The following is a 24349-nucleotide window of genomic DNA, read 5'->3' as shown; positions in this document are numbered from 1 at the left end:
GCTGTCCCCAGGGAGAATAAAGGATGTGAGTGGCCAAAGAGCAGAGAAGCTGTAAACTGTGTCAGATGGTTACCCTCCAATTTAAGAGAAGGCAGGGAGAGAGGGGAAGAGTGACTACTGGGTGGTCAAAAAGGAATACAGTAAAAAGTCTGACAACACCAGGTTTTAGTCCAACCTATTTATTTGATAATATTCTCACTAGCTTTCGAGGGGACAGCCTCTTCGTCAGGTGAATGGAGAGTTCATTCACCTGACGAAGAGGCTGTCCCCTCGAAAGCTAGTGAGAATATTATCAAATAAATAGGTTGGACTAAAACCTGGTGTTGTCAGACTTTTTACTGTGTTTACGCCAGTCCAACGCCGGCATACCCACATCAAAAAGGAATAGGCAGGGGGAGCAGGAGTCTCGGGACTAATTTAATCGATGGCACCAATCTTTACCATGTTGCCAAATCTACGATTAGTTTTGTAAGCTTTCACTTTCGATTCTGACTTTTGACAGCACGCTCAGCAGATTATTTCCGGATAGAGTAGAGCTTTCAAAACGAAATTATTTCGACACGGCTGAACTCCCTGTCGGACAAATAGCTCCCCAAGCTCCCCCAAAAATTCCACCGATACGAGTGGAAAGCTGGAACAGTGGGGGAGAGCTCAAGCATGGCTGGATTCCCCGTGTTGGTGGAAGGACTGCCCGTTGGATTGGACTCTGTCAAAAGCAAACTAGCCATTTATTTTCAAAGTAGAAAGAGATCGGGTGGAGGGGAATGTGAGATCAGAGCACACCCTGATCAGGGAAAGCTGCTGGTGTTTTTTAAAAATGAAGAAGGTAAGGATTCATCTTGCTAAATTAACTTACAGCAGTCCGATAGCGGACAAAATGATTTCTTGTTACTGAACCTGATAATGGTATGAACGTGTTGAAGTTTTTTTTTAACTGTGATTTGATGGTATATGTTTATTGCCACCGCTGATCTGAGCACTTAAGAGGAGGGAGTGTTTTTTTAACTGAGTGAGTCAGACTGGCAAATTCCCTTCCAGTCCAACTCTACTGAGAGAGTTTGATCAGAGAATGTGAAGTTCTAAAGGTTCTGTGCGGTATTCACTGAAAGACCATTCACCCACCATCCCTAAGCTATTGAATTGGAACTGCTTATCCACCATCCTTCTCCTATCAAATTGGAACCATTAATGTACGTACAAGATTCGTTGAGTCATAGAATCATAGAAACCCTACAGTGCAGAAGGTGGCCATTCAGCCCATCGAGTCTACACTAACAACAATCCCATCCAGGCCCTACCCCACAACCCTACTTAGTTACCTCACCAATCCTTCTAACCTACATCTCCTGGGATACTAAGAGGCAATTTAGCATGGCTAATAACCTAACCCACGTATCTTTGGACTGTGGGGGAAACCTCACACAGACATGGGGAGAATGTGCAAACTCCACACAGACAGTGACCGAGGCTGGAATTGAACCTGGGTCTCGGGCACAGTAAGGAAGCAGTGTTAACCACTGTGCCTATATGACAATTGTTCAATTCATTTGTTGCAGTTAAACTGTGTTGTTAAATAAAGTTTATTTTGATAAGTACTTCCCAGTTTGTTAGTAGAATTGTGTCTGGGTTGAAACATCTTATCCTCACATTAATGCCAAAATATATAATTATTGGGGTCTAGCCTGGCTTCATAATATACCTTGGGATTTCTACCACTGGATGACCTAACACTCCACATTTAAAGGATGTCCCGGTAGAAATCTTGAGCTCACTCCTGAAGAAGTCTGCAGATGCTGAATCAATTGAAGTGTTTAAGAATGGGTTTGTGAGATTTGTGTGAGGATTGGCCTGCCATTTCCATTGTCAAGATGCAGCTTATCAGCTTTTCATTGCGTGTAATCATTAAATTCTTGTTTGCATCATTTTGCCACCAAGATTACATTATTTTCAACCACCTGGACATTACCCAGGTTTGAGGTGGCAGGTGGAGCTATTGTAAATGGCAAGTAATCTCAAACATGAAAATTCCCAACCCTTTTTGTATTTCAGCCGCATACACTCCCGAGACCAAATGTTCCCGCTTGAGCTCATTGAAGCTTTAACTGGTCCACTAAATTTTCTTTGTCGCCCACTACGATTCCCGCGATGGCCTAAACGGGAGAATTTTGGTCAACAGGGATTAAAGGGAGTGGGGGGGAGCTGGGAAGGGGTGAGGTACAGATTAGTTTCCATGCCATCCAAGTCAAAGCAATCTGTCAAATTGACACCCTGACACCAGGTTCATTGACCTGCTCTTTGAGGCATGATATGATTGGCTTCAGGCCTGATGGTGACTTCAGGAGTGTTGACAATGGAGAGATTGGGGATCATGCTCCTGACGACATTTAATACAAATAGGGTTGGGAATTTTCATGTTTGAGATTACTTGCCATTTACAATAGCTCCACCTGCCACCTCAGACCTGGGTAATGTCCAGTTTGTTGAAAATAGTGTAATCTTGGTGGGAAAATGATGCAAACAGATTTTAATGATTACACGCAATGAAAAGCTGATAAGCTACATCTCAACAATGGAAATGGCAGGCCAATTGTGAAAGGATAAAGGGAGGTTACCCTCAACAGATCCCGAAGGAAAATAATTCCTTTTTGTTCTGTGTTATCAGTGCAGAAAAACGTGGTGAAGAAGGAGTTCCACACAGTGCAGCTATTGCGCTCAGAGCCAGTCCAGCTTCGGGTTACACTCTATGAGTGGGGCAGTAATGAAGGAAATTCCGTGAGTCCCATTAGTGGGACAGCAAACTCGAACAAAGAGCCAGCAATTGAACAAAATCAATTGTTGACCAGTTCCCAAAAATACAATAAATATGACCAGGTGAGTCACCACTGATGTAAATACACATTCCTGTTATTTGTCGTTTCTGCCATGCTGCTTTCCATTATATTGGTTTTACAAAGTGAACTATTTTTAAATTGTACTCAGGCAATTGTGTCTCACTTTATTGGTGGATATTTATAGATGTAAATGCAAGATTGGAAGTTAAACTGGTCTCAGGAATTTTAAATTGTATACAGGCAATTGTGTCTTACTTTATTGATGGATATTTAAAGATGTAAATGCAGGATTGGAAGTTAAACTGGCCTCAGGAATTTTAACTACCCTAGAAATAATGACATAGAGTGTAAACATATGGTGTAAGTATGACTGTTAATCCAGTCACAGCAAAGCTGGATAACCTGCCACGTGATTTCATTGTTTTAAGATTGTTAGGATATTTGGTATTCAGACCAGCTTTTCTTCAAGGAAATGGCAACTGCCTAATGGCTAAAGGCTCCAAGTGGCTCCAAGTAGCAAGCTATACACACCATAAAGTTCCAAATTTAATATCTGGTTTCTGCTAACTCTGCAAATCTCAACTGGAGTAGGAAGTCTCACAACACCAGCTTAAAGTCCAACAGCTTTATTTGACAGCACAAGCTTTTGGAGTCTCGCTCCTTCATCAGGTGAGTGAGGACTTGTGTTCACAAACCGGGCATATACAGACTCAAACTCAATTTACAAGATAATGGTTGGAATGTGAGTCTTTACAAGTAATCAAGTCTTAAAGGTACAGACAATGTGAGTGGAGAGAGGGCCAAGCACAGGTCAAAGAGATGTGTACTTCTCCAGCCAGGACAGTTAGACTTTGCAAGCCCAGGCAAGTCGTGGGGGTTACAGATAGTGTGACATGAACCTAAGATCCTGGCTGAGGCCATTCTCATGCATGTGGAACTTGGCTATCAGTTTCTGCTCAGTGATTTTGCGTTGTTGTGTGTCTTGAAGGCCGCCTTGGAGAACGCTTACCCGAAGATCAGAGACCGAATGCCCATGACTGAGGAAGTGTTCTCTGACTGGAAGGGAACACGCCTGCCTGATGATTGTCGAGCGATGTTCATTCATCCGTTGTCATTGTCAATCTCAGTTGGGGCAGCTGTTTGGTTGCTGCAATTAGTTTCACTACCTCTATCAGGGAAAAGGAAAAATAGGTTATGATTTTGATCCCTGACAGTTACTCAGTGAGACCGGCTGGAAAACATGAAATTATGGCTATTGCGCGAGGAAAGGGGTAGGCTTACTTGTGGGGCAAATCACAGTCAAGTAGCTAATGACAATGCTACTCCTCTTCATTCAGAAAGAATGTCCACTTAAATTGGATACCAAAGGTATAACTGCATGATAAAATGATACCTCAGCATGAACCAACATACTCGGGGAAGAAGGAAATAAATTTATCTATTTATTATTAGTGCCACAAGTAGGCTCACATTAATACTGCAGTAAAGTTACTGTGAAAATTCCCTGGTTGCCACACTCTGGTGCCTATTTGGATAGACTGATGGAGAATTTAGCGTGGCCAATGCACCTAACCAGTACACCTTTTGGACTGTGGGAGGAAACCAGAGCACCCGGATGAAACGCATGCGGAAAACATGCAAGCTCCACAGCGACAGTCACCCAAGCCGGGAATCGAACCCAGGTCCCTGACGTGTGAGGCAGCAGTGCTAACCACTGTGCCGAAAGATGGAAAGCAAACTGCCTTTTTTTTTGTTTTATTTATATTCTTTCTTCTCATTTACTATACCTTTAATGTGCCAGCACTTTGTCCAGAACAATTTAACTATTTAATTGTATGCAGTACCCATTTTCTGCTTTTCCCACTACAGAGTCCAGTAAAGGAATTTCAGAATCAAGAATCCCCAGATCCAGTTGAAGAATCAGGTACAAATTTTGCTTCTGCAGAGCTAAGTGCATCCTGCCACGATCGTCATGATGTGTCACAATCATTACCTGAAGGGGGAAAAAAAAACACTTCACAAAAACATTTTTCTCTTTCAGTTTTGGAGTCCTCCGAGGGAGAGGAAAGCTATTCCAGCCAGTTGCTGGTTCACAGCGATGGTCCTGTTGATACGGATGTTGTTGCAATGTACTTTGAAAGATTTATATCCGATGTGGAAATCTCTGAAAATGACGAATGCTCTTGGTTTGTGACCTGTCCAAGCATTGACGGTGAATGTTTTATATTATTAACAGTAGCCTCTGGGGGAAAGAGCGAGTTTGAATCTGTGGCAGGAATGAAAAGGATACAGCTGATGAATTACTGCATTCTATAGATTCCTACCGCTTCATTCTACCATTACTTTGTCGAGCATCCCTGTGCTAGTACAGTCCACAGCAATCCTTAGACTAGCTTTTAATGATACAAATGAGGCAGCCCTTCTAATTGATACCTTCTGCATTATATGGTTCTTAGGTCATCCCTTCACTTGTTATGCAGTCTCCTGACACTTTATGCATACTGATTATACTTAACTGCCTGCATTTGTCTTTGAGCACTGGTGATTACTTGTAAAGACAAATTACTCAGCCAGCCTATACTGCACTACACTGTCTGTACTTATCCTTTGACACTCTTGACTACCTGTTAGTGTCAGGCTATCATCACTCCACCCATACATTCTGTGCCTGCGCACCTTGCTCCACATCACCTGATAAAGAAGCAGCGCTCTGAAAGCTTGTGATTTCAAATAAACTTGTTGGACTATAACCTGGTATCATGTGACCTCTCATCCTGCAATATGTGACGTGTATTCTAGCAGGAAGCACATTCTCAGTGCTGGATACAAATGTGTTTTTGATCATAGAATCATAGAATTCCTGCAGTGTAGAAAGAAGCCATTCGGCCCACCGAGTCTGCACTGACCACAATCCCACCCTGGCCCTATTACTGTCTACCTACATACCTTCCCCTCTAACCTACGCATCCTGGGACACTAAGGGGCAATTTAGCATGGCCAATCAACCTAACCTGTCCATCTTTGAATTGTGGGAGAAAACCAGAGCACTGGGAGGAAACCCACACAGACACAGGGAGAATGTGCAAACTCCACACAAACAGTGACCCAAGCTGGGAATCAAACTCAGGTCCCTGGAGCTGTGAAGCAGCAGTGCTACTGCACTGCCCTAATATGAAGCTTCTGATTTAAAATCGGAAGATGGAGAAGAAAGAGAGAGCATTGAAGGAATGCCACCCATTTCAAGCATAGACTTCCTACTGGTCAATGCGGTACTTCATAGAATCCCCACAATGCAGAAGGAGGCCATTCGGCCCATTGAATCTCAGCAACCATAATCCCACCCAGGCCTTTTTTTCTGCAACCCAAGATATTTATCTTGCTAATCCCCCTGGCACTCGGATCAATTTATCATGGCCAAAGAATCTAACTTGCACATCTTTGGAGTGTGGGAGAAAACCCGAGCATCTGAAGGAAACCACGCAGATATAGGGAGTTTGTGTAAACTCTGCATGACAGTGACCTGAGGCCAAAATTGAACCTGGGTCCCTCGCGCTGTGAGGCAGCAGTGCTAATCACTGTGCCACCATGCAGCCCAGACTTCTTTAAAAACATTGATTAATCCCAGTATTTGTAACAGCCCCACTGAATCGTATACCATGTTTTAAATCTGCCGCAGACATTGTATAGTAGCCCTGGTCACTCTCATATGTTGACCGAACAACATGACAGTACTGCCCAATATCTAAAACAAGGTGAGGTAGGAATAGAAGAATAGGAGCTCCTTCTCATCTGAATTCCTTGTTGCTGGGATTGGGGTTTGTTGGGTGCTGAAATTGTTGCAGTCAGCTGGTGTTAGCGCACTTGAACCATTCTCAGGTTTGAGCCCCATTTGAACGCATATTTGCCTTCCCACCTGAGGTGAGACGGTGAACTGCTTGATAGCCCTGGTCAGCCTGGCTAATGAAATGGCTAGCGTCACTTGTTGCTTAACCTGCCAAGGCAATCTGAGGTAGACTGTATCCAACCATCCCATGCTTCTGTAACTTAAAACCTGGTATCCAACATGAGATGTGATTCTGCCATTGGACTGTATTTTGGGGCTGAAAGTGGTGGCCTTAGGCCCATTCATGAGCTTGCACAATAAGCAGCAAGCAATGATCTGATCGGGTGGCCACTATCTTGCAGGATGGCTTTGCTGTGCCCTATTGCAGCATCAAGCCTGTATGGTAAGCCCTATTTATGAGGTTGCTGATAAGACCAAACTTATAGTGTGTGGAACTGTAGGAATTCCAACTTCTATACTTCTTATGTACATATGGTTTTCATAGCAACAGACCTCACCAGTGCAGTTTCTTACATTGATAGTTCACCAGCTTGATGAATAAGATTCTCAGTAAATGAGGATACTTTTCTTATCTCATTATGAATATCATAATCCTCTATTTAAAGTGGACATTTACAATTCATTTTCAAATAACGAACACAATAAACCTTTGATCTTATTGAGTTAATTTCCACAAGTGGCATTGTGGATTTGCTGAGCCATTTGTGAGCTTTTTAACACAACTCATCTTGAGTTGACTATTACATCAGGTTATGAAGTGAGTTATTTTGTCAAATCAGTTGCAGTTGTACTATATCTATAGAGCACTATGGAACTGATGGGAAATACAGGGGATGCGAAGTACCAGGATAAATCTGACTGACTAATTTTGTTGCCTTCCTGCTTTCTGTTTACAGGCCTGGACAAAATACTTTCACAAAAGCAGCACAAGCTGGGTGGCAAAACCCTGCAAGTGCAAATATATGATAAAGACAAAGAAGATGAAAAGTACGAGCCTCGAATATTTCTCCTGAGGGGTTTTGATGTTCACTCGAGATTAGGGCATATTTCACTGTACATTGACAGCCTCAGCAATAGCACAAAGCATTATATTGAACCCCTGCAAGATGGTGAATCAGTGGCGGTCACTTTTGAAACTGATATAGGTTGGTGTTCTTACGTTTTATTTGTTTCTAATTTTTCTTGGGATGGCAGTAGTTATTTTTTTTTTGCACGTTTGGGATTGTTGCCAGGATGACGGAAATGTGGGAATGGATGAAACGGTGTCACTGAAACCTGTATTGAAGATTAAGATTAATGTGCCTGTATGTAGTAATATAGAATTTCTCCTGATGTTGCTTTCTTAGATGCCAAGTCCTTTCTGCGTAATTGTTGTCAGAAGCTGTTTGAAAACCATTGTATCACTGCCCAACGTCTGGTCAAGACAAATTCACTACAGGTGGAAGGAATTCATCCCAGTTGCGGTGTTGAGTTTCTGGACTTGTACTTTTCAAACACCAAACGCAGTGGTGGTGGGGAAATCACTGAAATCATTTATAAAAAAATTGCAATGACAGCTATTGTTGGCTTTCAAGATCATGAGGGTATAGTATTCCATTTGTTTTCCAATTCTTTTGCTGTATTTCAAGGAATCAAACATGAAAATTAATGTTTGCTGCCTGCTGACTATCTTTTCCAGCATTTAGTTCTTAGTTTTAAATTTCATTAATATCCAGTGGTCCTGATCTTTAACCTAATCTTCCTGATGCCAATGTGTGTTAAAATTAAAAAAATGAATACTTCCACATTCTACTGCCATTTTAACTTTGTGAATGATGCTGATACCCAACCCAGTGGCAAATCCACCATTGAAACCTGATGGAAATGGTTTCAAAACTGACGGACGTGCCTGGAAACTGGATTTAGTGGGGCAGTCACTTGCAGTCCCTCAGGTGCTTATGGTCTTTGTACTAATATGAATAGTGCATTTCCATGGCAGTTCTGAGCTTGCTTTTTCCAATGTTTTCTCCCTTCCTTTCCCTGTTTAAACACTCGTTGCTTATCATGGGTGACTTCCTGTTTTATTTCTTTTGGATAGATGAATAGTTTGAGGAAGGGAAGCAACAAGAACCAAGTAACCCCACACAGTGTGTTAGAAGACATTAGTTGGGGAGGGGAAAGGCCTTATACTCAGTGCTCGGGGTCAATAGGTTAAGAGTCAATAGTCAATTTATTTCTCATTTCTAAGGAGGAATGCTTTGGCACATAAGAACCGTGCTTTATCAAAGGCTCCCAATGAGACCAATGTGCTTAAATTCCAAATGGATACAACAGATACCAAGAGCATTTCCTGATATGTAATGTGCAGCTGTCTGACAAATTACCAGGGGCCTTCTTGCCAAAGTAAAGCAGTGCATTGCCATCACAGAGGATTCCCGCAGCCGGAACTCAGCCAGCTAAGATATATTCCACTCGAGGAGATAGGAATGGTTAGGTCAGATGGGCAGAAAATGTGAAATGGGATTCAATCCAAAGAACAAGGCAAGGAGGTACGCAATAAATGGTAGGGTATTAAGAAGTGCAGGTGAACAGAGGGGTTTTGGTATGCATGTCCACACAGGTAATCAGAACATATAGGTTTCTTTGTTTTTTTAGCTGAGGGGAGATTTATTTAGGGCATGTAAACTTATGAGAGGTCCAAATGGAGAGGGACAGGAAAGCCATACTTCAATTATCAGAGTGGTCAATAACCGGGAGTGGGGGGGGGATCATAGATTTAATGTAATTTTTAGAAGCATTTTTGAAGAATTGAGGAATGAGGTTCTACAATTCACTGCCTGAAAGGTTTGTAGAGCAGAAACCTTCATTGCGTTGTAAATTGTACTTGGATATGCAATTTTGAAGTAACATAGTGTAAAAGGCCACAGATTGAGGTTTATAAACTAGGATCATGCCGGATTGTTCTTTTTGAGCTAGGAAAAACACAGTGGACTGAGTGGTCTTCAATTATGTCATAATTGTCAGTGATTTTATAATGCTCAGAAAGTCATTCCTCAGGACTCCCTTCAATAATACAGAGGCCAAACTGCAAGACAAGAATTATCTGGCATGAAATAACCTGCTTTCCTTTTTATAACATTACTATTTTACATCTGCAACATTATGCAACATTTCAGAACACCTTCTAGAATCATAGAATTGCTATAATGCAAAAAGAAGGCCTGTCGAGCCTGCACCGGGTGCATAAAGCTGAATAATAGTTGTATCTATTTGTCCTCAGTAAAATTGTTTGATTTCTTCCAATTGTGTTTTTACAGCGGTAAGAAGAGTCTCTGGAAGGAAACATTCACTAAAGGATCTTCAGCTGACTGTTAGTCGTTATTACCATGATCTACAATTATCTTTGTATGGAAATAATGGTCAGCAAGTCAAGCAACCTGAACAGTTTGATATTAACATCAACCCCACACTTCTAAACTATATCCAAAAGACTCATCTCTATAAAAAAGAGTTAGACGAAATTGCAAAGGATGTTTATTGTAACATTACCTTCACGGACTCTCCAAATCCAAAGCGAATGATTCTGAAGCCCTCTTTTGACATGGATATATTGTTATGCTATAAAATTGCTAAGGATTGGAAGAAGCATGCTGAAGAGGCAATCTGGAAATTCATTGGGAAATTTGACATTAAAGACTTCCCAGCCGATAAAGATTTGTGGGAAAAAGTAAAGGACAAAAGCAGGGGACTGAAAGCACCTGGCTTTGATGTTCTTTTCTGTTCTACAGAAAATAAGGTCGTCATTGTTGGAGAAGAAAGTAAAGTTTTGGATCCTTCCAGAAAGCTACAAGAAATATTGGAAAAGGCAGGAAGAGAATTGGAAGTTGAAAGGAATACAGTTGAAAAGCAAATTTTAATGGAAAGTCTTGAGGAGTTGGAGTTCATACATCGCAATGTCAATGTCACTGTTTCCTCTGTGCAAATATCCACCAGCACAGCTCCCCCAGCCTTTAAACTGAAAGGATTAAAGGAGGAAGTTGACCAAGTCCACAAAATCATTGGCCAGTTTCAGTCCCAATTAGAAAGGAAACCTCTCAATCAGTCATCACATCTAATAGACTTTATCAAATCGCTAGAACTCAAGAAATTTGTGCAAACTCACTTTGTTGAAAAGGGCATCAAGGCCACATTGGTGCAGAGACAGTCTGTTGAGCTCATGGCTCTCAAGGCCGATGTGAAGAAAGGAGAAGATAAAATAAAGCAACTTCTCCAGGAAGTAAGGATTAACTTCACTCCGGAGCAAACCAAAGTCGCTGAAGGTGACAAATGGAAAAGGTTCCTAGATGATTTGAAATTTGACTTGAAGTCGAAAGAGGGGGGCTGCAGAGTCATAGAGGAGAAAAATCAAGCTGCCATAATAATCATAGGATATTCAGACATTGTTTCTGATGCTGTAAAAATAATAACTAATTATCTGGACAATAAGACAGTGATCACACAACTCATTCCTGCCACATTGATGCAGGTGGACTATATGGAAAGTTCCACAAGCCTCACAGAACTGCCTGAAATCCAAAGCAAAGGCATCATCATATCATATATCAGGACAGATCCTCCAGGTTTAAAAGTATCTGGTGCAGCAGAGCATATAAAGGAGGCAGTTTCTGCTATTGAAGATAGGTTAAGAAAGATTCAGTCAGTAACCTATACTTACAACAAACCAGGAGAGGCCAGGGCCCTCTCTGAGCACAAGGACATCCTGGAAGTCAAGGCTAAAAGACATGGTTGTATGTTGTTAATTAGAACCAAGGAAGAAGGCCAGAGTTCAGCGAATCTCCCAAAACCTGTAAGTGCATGCGAACAATCAAATGGCTTCAACCAATGCAGTGGAAAACCTTTATAAAGTTAGATTATTTTTTGTGACAAAGAAACAAAATACGCTTAGACACTAAGGCCCCAATATTAGCAGGAAGACAGGAAAGCCCAGAAAAGCTTTAAAGACATGATCTCTTACAAGTCTGTTTCCTGCCAGACAATCGGCCAAATGAACAGCCTGGCTGCAGAATAGGAGGAAATACCAGCAAAGAGGCTCCAGTCAGTTATTTTGGGGAGTCAACAACTGGGATGTCCAAGAGACAGGGCTGGTTATTAGGGCTGGGGAAAGACCAATGCCTTCCTTGAGGGGCCAGGGAGAGAACCTCTGTCCCTCTGACCCACAAATACTGCTGAGGAAGACCTGGCCTTGTGAAGTTGACAGTTCCTGCCTCTCTTTCACTGTCCGGTCTCCATTGTTTGTGGCACATTCTCTCCAGCAGTGAACATTAAATCAGGAACCCGGTCACACTGTGGGATCCTGATTTAAATATGTTAATTAGGTGTCCTGCCTCCACCTGTTAATTAGTGCAGCAGGTCAGGATTGCGTTCCCTTTATTTAATTCTTCAGCAGCGCATTCCCCCGTCCCACCAATCCTTTCCCATTTGACATTGTGGGGATTGTTTAACATCCAGACTTGTGATTATTCCAGATATTGGTGGCTGTAATATTCAGTACCAAATTGATAAAGTTAGAAAGAAAAGGGGATGCAAGCACCAAGGCAGGTGCTGCGCATCTCTGGAAGAAAGTTGCCCTTTGAGGTAGCTCGTCAAGCACTTTGAAAGGGCCTATCATTCTAATATTCAACAGCCATGGATATGGCAGACTAAATGCGTACACTCATGCTGCTTGCAATATTGCTTTTGGAAAATGGAATGGCATCCTACTCCCACACGTAAAGGCGCTAGATCTTTCGGGTAAAATTTACCAATTTTTTGGCTAATTGTCATCTTGGATGGGAAAACCGGAGTGTATCCTGTCAGCTACACTGTCTCCTTTTCTGCCAATTTCCAAATTCCTTGGCAGTCAGTTACAAAGAAAGGGGCATTTCCCATAGATCCTACTGTAGGGTCAGGCTCTTGATTACCTGCCAGCAGCATAGGCTCTCGAAAGAATAAGCACCCCCCCCTTTGTAAAGTCAATAAAAATAGAAAGAAACAAAGGGACACCAAACCCGTCCTATCCCCTAACGGACACAGATCCCCAGCCCCAGCACTAGCCTCTGAGCTACTTAAAGGCTTTAGCAGAGGGAAGGACAGATTTCCCACCTGAAGCCCTGCCCACCCCAACATGAAATTACATTTGGATCAGGGCGGTAGGGTTTCCTGGAGGGATTCTCGTCCATTCAATTGTCTGCTTCCCCCTCTCACATCAGAGGGGGGTGTGTAAAATTCTGGCCATGATCCCCATTAGACAATTGGATCAGTAGAAGTTGATGCAGAGTGAAAAATCCAAGCAGAGGATGCAACTCAAACTTTTTAATATAAACAATAGATATTCAGAATTTGTTGAACAATCTGCAGGGAAAAAAGCATTGTCGGTAACAAATTCACACCTTTTCAACGTTTTTTTTTGTCAACCAGTTAATTGAAGATAAACCAAGCTTCATGCCATCAAAGACTTTTCCTCACGGTAAGAAAAATATGTAGACACACATATTTAACTTATACACCTTACTGAGTGTGTAGTTCCCCTAAATCTAATTTCCAAGCCATTGGGTATATCAGTGCCTCCTCTCACTCAGTGCCCCAGCTGAATGTTGCTAGCTCCTCACTGCCCTAGGTTGTCTGCTCAGATTCAGTTGTGGACAAGCTGCAGCAATCCAGCTCTCTGGATTTTATTATTTGTAAATTACAGTAACTAACTCTTGCCTTCATTGTAATAATGGTACTAAGATATCTCTGAGCAATATGTGCAGAGGTCCATCTAGTGTGTAAATTTTATGACCTTGATATCAAACGTTCTTTGGACGGATGGAGACCAAGTGGTATACTTTCCCCTCCAACAGGGGAAGTGGGTGGACTTCCTTTATAGGCTTAAGGTGAGCAGGAGTGCTCCTCTGGGTTTCATGAGGAATGTTTAAGTCTTCTCTGACATATCGCCCCCCCCCTCCCCGCCCCCCCACCCCTCTCCCCCTCAACTTCATCCCCCATTGCAATCCCCAGCCAGAAAGTAAATCAAGAATGTTGTACAACAACAGAATGTCAATTCACCATCAGTCCTTTTACCGCTATCGCCCAAAGTTAAAATTGCCACAGTCTTTGGTAAATTTTAACCCTGTATGATTGGTTATTTGTTTTAGTTATTAGTTGCTTCCATCCTCAGTACTTAACACCATCGATTGACTATCACACTTTCCATTTGAAGCCTATCTAAGTGCATGTTAAAAACACATTACCATCGTTATGAATGGCTTATGGAATGACAGCATTGATTTAACAAAATATAATGTGGCAGGGGTTGTTTAAAAACTTGTCATAGCATAAAAAGTAGATTATAAATGTGTCCCCCATATTTTCAAGCCCCACACTGATTTTAAAAATGACAAATATGACATGGTCCATAATATTATGGCTTGGATCTTCTGGCCACATTGTGGTGGGACCCTCCAGGGGAGATTTGACATCCCAACCGAAGATCCATTGGCTTTTGGCAAGACCGGGTGATCCTGGCTGAAGGCAAGGCCATAAAATCCATGCCATAAACCACTGGGGAATATTATAACATTGTAAATGCACCGCCTTTTGAAGCACTGAGCCTCACAGGGTCACAAGGTTCTAGGATCAACACCTAAGTGATATTAAGATGCTACGAACTGACTGTAATTACAATGTTAAGTGAGAACATATTATATTGCCCCTCTGTAGTTCAACGGAGAGAATTGTTCCCTGCACAGCTGACTATCCATGATGTTGTGGTGGAGGTTAAACAGGGAGACATAACCCAGGAACGTGTGGAAGCAATAGTGAATTCCACAAATGCAACACTGAACCTCAACTCCGGTAGGATAATTTGTATTTGTACTTAACTCTAAAATTTAATTGAGTAAAATCTTTAAGTCTTTAAATGTTTGATTGAAAGATTCAAGGTAAAATAGTCAGCTGCGGATCTCTGGTATTAGTGCTACAAAAGCCAGACTTGCTGAAAATGGCCGTCTCGCCACTTCTGTCCACTTTGAACACATCACACCATGATGGTAAAAATGTTTAGTGTGGATATGCTAAGAGTTTTCACGTTTGTGCAGATTATAATTGCTCTTAGGTTGATTTGACACATTCTGCTAATTTAGATTACACAGGTTCAGTTAACACCAAGCATTATAAATTCCCAACTGAACACACATTCAGCTATGTGGAGCTCACCCAATAGCACTATTTAAAGAGCCAGCCATACAATTTGCTATCTTTTTATATTTGGTCAAAGGATGTGGCCGTGACTGTCTGGGCCAACATTTATTGCCCACCCCTCAGGGTATTTTAATGTCAACCACATTGCTGCTGATTTGGAGTCATTCGTATGCCAGATCAGGGCTGGATGTCAGATTTCTTTCCCTAAAAGGCATGAGTGATCCAGATGTGTTTTTACGACAATCAACCATGGTTTCATGATCTTCATTAGACTCTTAGATTTTTATTGAATTCAAATTTCACTATCTGCTCTGCTGGGATTCAAACCCAGGTCCCCAGAGAATCACCCTGGTTTGCTAATCCAGTGACAAAACCACAATACCACTGCCTCCTTGTGCTGCTCTTAACTGAATTTGACTCTTGCAGAATTTGTGGAAGCAATATGGTGTATTCTTGGAACAGGTTTTCAGTAATTTGGATTTTGAAGGCATTGTTGCTGCTCATTGATTGGGAAACTGGATTTTTCTTCCCTGCCACGAGAAACACTGCTAGAATTATGGAGGCGAGGTTGCAATTCCTCTTGTCCTGCGAGAGGACAGGAACATGTTGCAGAGGGGGAGGCTATGCAAAGCGGGAGAAGGAGGAAGACTGAGGAATCCAGACATCAAGGGTCTTCAGGAAGCAGTTCCCCCACCTCCACCTCAGCCAAGAGCAATGTCTGAAGCATTCAGTAAGGAGATGGTCCCATTGTCCTTTTGGCCAAAAGCTGAAAATAAAAGCCATCAGTAGAAATAGTTTCAGTAATAACCTTATCTAATAACATATCCAACAATACATGCAAATCTAAATGATTCATCCTTCTGCATTCCCTTAGTGCTTGTTTTGAAGGTGCCTTTGCCTGTCTTACTGTTCTTGCGCACTGCCACTGCAGTGTTTGCAGCATGGCTATAGAAACATTTAAAATTGGAGCAGGGGTAGGCCATTCTGCCCCTTGAGCCTGCTCTCCTATTTAAAATTAACCTGGCCAATCTTCTCCTGCTCTCTCTCCATACTCCTTGATGCCTAGAGAATAATGCTGGCTTTTATGGGAGAAGATGCAGACGGCCTTGCAGAATAACCACAAGTAGCTCTGGACTTTGATGAGCTGGCTTTGAGAGGCAACACGTTGGCATTGGTGATCATAGAAACATAGAATCCCTACAGTGCAGAAGGAGGCCGTTTGGCCCATCAAGTCTGCACTGACCATAATCCCAATCCGACCCAATCACTGTAGCTCCATGTTTTTACCCTGGCTAGTCCCCCTGACAATAAGGGGGCAATTTGGCATGGCCAATTAACCTGGCCTACACATCTTTGGAGTGTGGGAGGAAACCAGAGCACCTGGAGGAAACCCAAGCAGACATGAGGAGAATGTGGAGACTCCGCCCAGACAGTGACCCAAGCCAGAAATCAAACCTGGGCCCCTGGCACTGTGAGGATCACCACTGTGCCACCGTGCCGGTCTGGTTGATTGAGAGGTCTCTAGCAAGGGAACTAGTGGACTGGCAGCGAAGGTTACCCTGAAAGAGGGTATCAGCTTCATACAATCCTGATAATCTGTTGGAGGACAGATTGCAGAACTACTATGCGAGACTGCATCACCCTTGGAGCACTGAGAACCACAGCCATGATGGCAGGATCTGAGACTGCGTGGCAGCAAGCACAGATATCATAGTCTCAGTCAGAGCTTCCGTGACAGTGCTGAAATGCTTGATAGATTCTGTCTGCATTGTAGTTGAAGCTGAGATAGCAGCTGTCAGATGCTCCATCTCAAGTGGATCCTCAAGTGCCATCTTGGGGTTGGCACCACTTCCACGCTGGAAAGGCTGGGCTCTGAGCTTTGTCTGCCAATGCACCAAGTTGGTGCACACACTCATCAGCTCCTCCTGTATGCCATCTGCAGTAGAACGAAGCTGTGGCCTGGTCTTGCAGTGATGCTGGCACACACACTATCCTTCCTCCCTTCCCTGCCTGCAGCTCACTTGTAACTGCTGACTCACCATGTTCAGGCCTGAATCTATTCTACCCTCTAAAGTGTGTCAGGCCTGATACCTGTTACCATCCTCATGCCCACCCACCCTCACCCTGCCTGGTCCTGTAATCTGCACCACCTTTCCTCCCTCCATGACCCACCTGATAGTACCTTCGCCTACATAAATCTCACCTTGGATCTGCCGCCCTACCACATCCTACACCCTGTTCCGACTGTGATTATTCCTCCTATCATGAATGCCTGAGTTCACCCCCAGGATCCCACTGCTAAGTTCCCCTCCCCCTTTCTCAGACATTCTCCACCTCTCCTTCCCCAGACACTCTTCCCCCACCGCCCCACAACTTCTCCAGTGAACCTGTCTCCCCTGCCCAGTCTAAGCTCCATGCTACTCCATTTCCACTCAACCCCGTTACTACGCGATCCCATTACCACCCCTCATTCCCCACCCCACCATTCTTCCAAGCTCCACCTGCCTCCCCTATTTAGCCTATGCTCCACCCTTCCATCCTACCCCATCTCCATCCTTCCACTCTAACCCTTCTCCAGCTTCCAGTCCTCCCACCCCCACTCTCCTTCCAAACTTCAACTACCTCCTGACCTTTGTCATTAGAACTCACTGTGAGTTCTGGTCTTTATAGTCAGAATAAAGAATAACTCTTTAATTGTTGTTGGACGTTTTGTTGGCCGCCCAGTCTGTTTCTTTTTCAACATCCTTTGGACCGCAACTTAACAGAGGCTTTACCTCAACGAGCCCCTGAAAGCAAAGAAAATCTCAAAGAAAAGCCCTTGAAAAAGATTATTTTGACCACTGAAATGTGTAAGCAGCGAGGGGTGGGTGTGAAGCTGGCAAAATTGTGAGGGTGAGGTGGAGTTTGTGAATGTTAGGCCTGAGCCTTAATTGCTAGAGATTGCTGATGGGGGTGTAGTGTATTGAGCATAGTAATTGGTTGGTGGTGCTCTGGGCAGTAGATACATTCAGTGACCTCCACTATCTTGATTTGACTTGATTTATTGTTTACACATGTGTACAGTGAAAAGTATTGTTTCTTGCACACTATACAGACAAAACATACCATTCATAGAGTAGGAAAGGAGAGAGTGCAGAATGTAGTGTTACAGTCATCGTTATGGTGTGGAGAAAGATCAACCTAGTGCGAGGTAGGTCCATTCAAATGTCTGGTGGCAGCAGGGAAGAAGCTGTACTTGAGTCGGTTGGTACGTGTCCTCAGATTTTTGTATCTTTTTCCCACAGAACAAGGTGGAAGAGAGAATGTATGGGGTCTATGGGATCTTTAATTATGCTGGCTGCTTTTCCAAGGGAGTATAGACAGAGTCAATGGGAGGGAGGCTGGTTTGCATGATGGATTGTGCTATATTCACAATCTTTTGTAGTTTCTTGTGGTCTTGTGCAGAGCAGGAGCCATACCAAGCTGTGATACAACCTGTGCCAAGTCATAATCAGTGAGTTGAAGGGATATGGGGAATGGACAGGAAAGTGGAGCTAAGGCTGAGACAAGATCAGCCATGATCGTATTGAATGGCAGGGCTGGCTCAAGGGGCTGAATTGCCTACTTCTGGTTCTAATTGAATTGCTTGTGGCATTGAGGACCTCTTGTGCCCCTGTGTAAAAACATTTCTCCTCTCTGCCTTGTGGCCTCCTGTACTAAAGCCCCCAGCACCACATCAGACAACAGTAGCCCTGCTACTCTGTTTCAGATGCTTTGCCTGGAAGCCAATTGTCACACCTGCCTTTGAGAAGGCCAGGCGACTTTTGCATTTTGCAGCCTTAGCTGGAAGCTGTGCTAGGCAAACACAATCCATGGGCAGGCACTGGTGATGTGCCACGTGCTGAAATAATTGCAACGATGAAACGGCACAAGGGTTGCGTGCCTCCACAGGACTGTGTGCATGTAGTTACAAATCACCATCTCCCGGGGCCCCGCAACAGAAGCAATCTGACTTTTAGCCCTCAATTCTGTAATCTGACAGATCTGCCGCATTCCCATTAATGCTCCAGAGGAGAAGAAACAAAAGTGAAAGGAAAGCAAATGACAGTCTGTGACTTCTGCTTCGAAGGTTGACTGTAGTGGGGTGGGGCTGGTGTGTGTGTGTGTGTGTGTGTGTGTGTGTGTGTGTGTGTGTGTGTGTGTGTGTGTGTGTGTGTGTGTGTGTGTGTGTGTGTGTGTGTGTGTGTGTGTGTGTGTGTTGGGGGGTGGTTGGGGTTAGTGGTTGTTCTGATTTGGATCTCTGGGACTTTATTTCTGATATTTGAAATTCAATTACTTAGTTTCCCCTTAGCTTGAAATTGAGCATCATGAGTCTAACTGCGGTACAATGGTTAGCACTGCTGCTTCACAGTAGCAGGGACCTGGATTCGATTCCAGCCTCGGGCCACTGTCTTTGTGGAATTTGCATGCTATCCCCATGTCTGCATGGGTTTCCTCTGGGTGCTCCAGTTTCCTCCCGCACTCCAAAGATGTGCAGGCTTGTTGGATTGGCCATGCTAAATTGCCCCTTAGTGTCCCAAGGTATATAGGTTAGAGGAATTAGTGGGATAAATATATGGGGTATGGCTTAGGTAAGATGCTTTGTCAGAATGCCAGTGTGGACCTGATGGGCTGAATAGCTTCCTTCTGCACCATAGGGATTTGACGTACACTGTTAAGACATGGAATGTGGAGTTTTGTACATGTCCAAAGAAAGAATTTGGAGGAAAATTTTGAAAGCTCACCCCATACTGCATTTTGATTATTTGAAAATTAATGATAATTTCTTTACTTATTACTGGATGCTGACTTGACAGCATTTAATGAGATGAATAAGAATTTTCATTGCAATTTACAGTATATTACAATGGTCAGTATAAATCTTAATGGTTGTGACTGCTTTATTGAGATGTGTGTCCAATACTTTGTATCAATACATTAATGGACTTACTTTATTGTTAATGTGCTTGTGAAATTGCCAAGATATGGAAATTAAACAGAAAGGAGCATTGCAGTGATGGTTCATTTTAATTAATTAACTAATTGATTGTTTGATTAAAACAAATAAACTGAGATTTGTCCCAGTGTGGACATGGGGAGCAAGGAGGGAGGGGGAATCTCTCATAAGCCTGCTCCTGGGCATGGCCAAGAGATCCAGGTAGCGAGTGATGGAGCATTGACCCAGCTGTCTGCACCTCTACTGTAGCTACATTCCCAACTGGGTGAGAGAGCGCACATTGTCCATCGACATGCTTCAAGCTTTCCAGTGGGGACTCGAGTGCATCATCCCCCTGGTAATGACATTTTGGTTTAGTCCAATAAGTTTCCTTTGGCATTTTGTTTTAGATACAGTGCCCTATTAGAGGATGTCACCCCATGTCTTTTGTGTTTAATTTATTAATTTTTGGTTTATACTATTCAGAAAGCACACTGAGATTTGTGATCAGAACCATTGCCAATCTTTTGGATGAAGTTGTCATAAAAAGAAGGTTCTCTCTGGCCAACAGCAAAATACTGCAGATGCTGGAATCTGAAACAAAAGCAGAAAATGCTGGAAAATCCCAGCAGGTCTGACAATATCTGTGGGGAGAGGATAGGGTCAACTTTTCGAGTCTGGATGACACAAAAGAGTCATCCAGACTTGAAACATTGGCTCTATTCTCTCTTCACAGATGCTATTAGTTGAAGATTAGCTGCTTTGGACTGGGGTGGGCACAGTAAGAAGTCTCACAACACGAGGTTAGAGTCCAACAGGTTTATGTGGAAACACGAGCTTTCGAAATGCTGATCCTTTATCAGGTGAGACCTGTTGGACTTTAACCTGGTGTTGCGAGACTTCTTACTGTGTCCACAGATGCTGTAAGAAGTCTCACAACACCAGGTTAAAGTCCAACCAGTTTATTTGATAGTAAACCCACAAGCTTTCGGAAACGCTGTTCCTTCGTCAGGTGCGTAGAAAGTTCTGATCAGAACTTAACCTGGTGTTGTGAGACTTCTTATTGTGTTTACCCCAGTCCAATGCCAGCATCTCCACATCATGACTTCCACAGATGCTGTCAGACCTGCTGAGATTTTCCAGCATTTTCTACTTCTGTTTCTCTGGCTATTTTTTCTGGGTGCTTTTGATTTTGGAATTGACGGTAAACTCCCTTAATTGGTTTTGTCTCTGTCCTCTCAGAATGTGCATCAACTGCAGCTGAGATGGTGCCACTACTGGCTGGATGATAGGAGACACTTATCTATCTTGGAGATGATTTTTCCTCCCTCGTTTTGAGGAGGTTCCTTTGTTTTCCCAGCCTAGGCTTCGATTGGAATTATAAAGCTTTGCAGTTTCCAGATTAAATATAAGTGAAGAAATGAAAGGCTGCATGTTGTGACAGTGGATTCAGAGAAAGCTTCCCCAAAGTTATTTGCCATGAATAAAAGTGCATTGGATGTTGACGTATTTGTTTACCTTTTTTTTAAGGTGTCTCTGGGGCAATATTTGCAGCAGCTGGCAATACTGTCATGGATGAATGCAAACAATTGGGTAAGTTACAGATATATGGAGGCAACTTTTTCCATTCTGCCTGTCATGGGAATCGTAGCGGGTGAGGGGTGGCCAATGGAAAGGCCTGTTGGCCTCAGGCAGGATTTCCCAGTTTCAGGCCGAGCATGGCCGGAAATCCCCGCCCAAACACTTACGTAGGCAGTTAAACACATACTGCTGGAATTTTACTGCTCTGGCCGCCATGGGAATTGGAGTAGGTGAGGGGCGGACAGTGGAAAAGTCCATTGACCATAGGCAGGGTTTTACGGTTTGGGGACAAGCGAGCCCATAAAATCCCGCCCATTATCTTAACAACAATCTGAGCATTGCTGAGAAAAGACACATGTCAAAGCTTTTCATCTTGCACTCATCAGGATAATTCACAAGGATAGTAAAAGAAAGAGAACAACAATTTACGCTGCATGTGAAGAGAATGCTGATTGGTTGGCAAATGGACTCTGATTGGTAGAAGCATTGCCATGAAAATACACTAGTTAATTGACAATCTGATGAACTAGTAACCATTAGAATATTAGAGGCATAAATATTAATCATTTAGATGTAGTTGGTGTGATTGGAAAATTTGCATATGACACACAAATTGGCCATGTATTTGATAGTGAAGAGGATAGCTGTTGACTCCAGAATTATATCACTGGTTTGTTTGGATGGTCAGAGAAGTGGCAAATGGAATTCCATTTGGAAAACTGTGAGGTAATGCATTGGAGGGGGGGGCAAACAAAAGAAGGGAATACTCAATAAATGGGAAGATATTGAGAAGAGTAAAGGAAGTGAGAGACTTGGAATGCATGTCCACAGGTCCTTGAAGGTGGCAGGACAGGTGAATAAGGGGGTAAAAAGAGGATATGGAATGTTTTCCCAGAATACAACTGCAGGGATGTAAGGCTGGAACTGCATAAAACATTGGTTAGGCTGTAGCTGGAATTTTGCGTACAGTTCTGGTCACTACATTACTGGAAAGACATAATTGCTGTGGAGAGTGTACAGAGGAAGTTTACAAGAATACTGCCAGGGCTGGAAAATTGGAGCTACAAAGAGACATTAAATAGGCTAAGATTGTTTTCCTCAGAACAGATGAGTAGCTTAGTTAAGGTTTACAAAAGAGGTCTAGGTAGAGGAGATTGGAAAGATCTGTTTTCCCGAGCAGAGAGGTTAGTTGCACAAGGGGCACAGATTTCAGGTAATTGGTAGAAGGATTAGGAGAGATGCGAAGAAAGATTTCTTCATCCAGAGGTTGGTGGGCATCTGGCATTCACTGCCTGGTTTGGTGGTAGAGGTAGCTCATTTTAAAGGTACCTGGATCAGCATCCGAAGTGCTGTAACCTATAGAACAGGTATTGGAAGGTCGGATTAGAATTAGAAGCCTTGCTTTTTTAAAATTGTTTTTTTTTCTTTTTTGACCAGTGCAAATATGATGGACTAAATGGCCTCTTTCTGTGCCACAATTTTTCAATGGTCCATGGTACTCTTGAGACATGCAATTTAAGTCCCTCAGTGATCACGGTGGGGGAATTTTTTCCACTCCATCTATCATGGGAACCACAGCAGGCTGGAGGGAGGGGAGGATGGACCACAGAAAAGTCTATTGACCTCGGGCAGGATTCTCCGGTTTTTGGGGGAGCATGACCAGAGAATCCCACTCCACGACTTCTATGTTTGTGACTGTGATTGAAGGTTGACTGAGCCTTATGTGTTTCTGTGGTATTGGACAAAGAGGACCTGATGGTAGGATGAGAATGTTCAAACTATGTAACCATGTAACTATGTTAGTCAGTCAGATTAGCCATTGTATTCATCAGTCAATAAAGTTAAAACAAGTAAATAAAGTTAAAACAAATAAATAAAATTAAAATTGAAACAGTTTCTAGATCTAGACCAGTCCCAGTCTTTCTGGTGTCATTTAGGCATTCTGACTTATGAAATCACATTGTCTTGCCTATCGACCATAATCATAGCTAATTAGTCTGCCAATAACATTATTAAAACAATAATGTCTATTTATTATTGTAAAGCACTTTGGGACATGGTGAGTTGTAAAAAGGCATCATATAAATGTTTGTTTTGATTTTTTTCTAACACCCATAAAGCGCTAAAGTTTATTTATTAATGTCACAAGTAGGCTTACATTAACAGAGCAATGAAGTTACTGTAAAAATCCCCTCATCTTTTCATCAGTATTATTAAGTTTCATGCTTCCATAAGTAGTGAAAGTGAATATGACTTTTATTTAACTTTATGCCTCCGATTTCTTTAGGTTCTCAACCTAATGGTGGTGTTGTAGTTACCGGAAGTGGGAACCTCTCCTGCAATTACATCATTCATATGGTCGGTCAGACTAATCTTGCTCTGATAACAGCCTCGGTAGAAAAAGTATTGCTGGAATGTGAAAAACATCAGGTTACCACAGTATCGTTTCCTGCCCTAGGAACAGGTAACTGCTGTTGGAGCAGCAACATTTTCACCTCTTTGCCTCCTCCACTTCTCTGCTCCCCCAAAGGTGTTGTTTGCCACTGAGAAACGTTCCATGACAACGAGTGTGCCTCCAGCACCTCTCCCAAATGACCATTATTCATATGTGTCTCTTCATAGTGGACATTATCTGGCTATTCGGCTGTAGCGATATCACAGCCAGATGTAATTCCTTCTCCACCACATTGTACGTAGAGCAGCTGTAATCATGAATAGCAATCAGATACAAAACGCTAGGGCAAATGTTTCACTCCCTAATTTTTGGAGACCAATATTGGGGATATCACGTCCTCAGCTGCTGCCTTGGCTGAGGTTAACTGAGCAGAGACAGTGATCAAAGTGAAGAACCATCTTGTCTCAATGGCTCAGTCTGATCACTGGAAATTGCTTCCTCATTATTTTCAGCTTTCATGTCAGAACTTTATTTCCCAGACTTCC

General features: G+C 42.8%; 1 protein-coding gene across 1 annotated transcript in view; it reads left to right on the top strand.

The window, feature by feature from the left end:
• The first annotated feature begins 487 nt into the window (after positions 1-487).
• LOC145350280 (protein mono-ADP-ribosyltransferase PARP14-like) overlaps positions 488-24349 on the top strand; it is a 44199-nt gene continuing 20337 nt past the window's right edge. The window contains exons 1-11 of the mRNA XM_080199409.1: positions 488-826; positions 2663-2871; positions 4701-4755; positions 4873-5043; positions 7572-7820; positions 8022-8258; positions 9972-11500; positions 13111-13159; positions 14395-14529; positions 21359-21421; positions 23697-23873. Coding sequence (XP_080055535.1) covers positions 658-826; positions 2663-2871; positions 4701-4755; positions 4873-5043; positions 7572-7820; positions 8022-8258; positions 9972-11500; positions 13111-13159; positions 14395-14529; positions 21359-21421; positions 23697-23873 — 3043 coding nt within the window. The 5' untranslated portion in view covers positions 488-657. The remainder of the gene's footprint in view (positions 827-2662; positions 2872-4700; positions 4756-4872; positions 5044-7571; positions 7821-8021; positions 8259-9971; positions 11501-13110; positions 13160-14394; positions 14530-21358; positions 21422-23696; positions 23874-24349) is intronic.

This window comes from Carcharhinus amblyrhynchos, chromosome 11 (assembly GCF_965287045.1).
Source record: "Carcharhinus amblyrhynchos chromosome 11, sCarAmb.v2.hapA, whole genome shotgun sequence".
Classification (NCBI taxonomy): domain Eukaryota; kingdom Metazoa; phylum Chordata; class Chondrichthyes; order Carcharhiniformes; family Carcharhinidae; genus Carcharhinus; species Carcharhinus amblyrhynchos.
The sequence above is the reverse complement of the archived record's forward strand: the minus strand, read 5'-3'. Positions and strand labels throughout refer to the sequence as shown.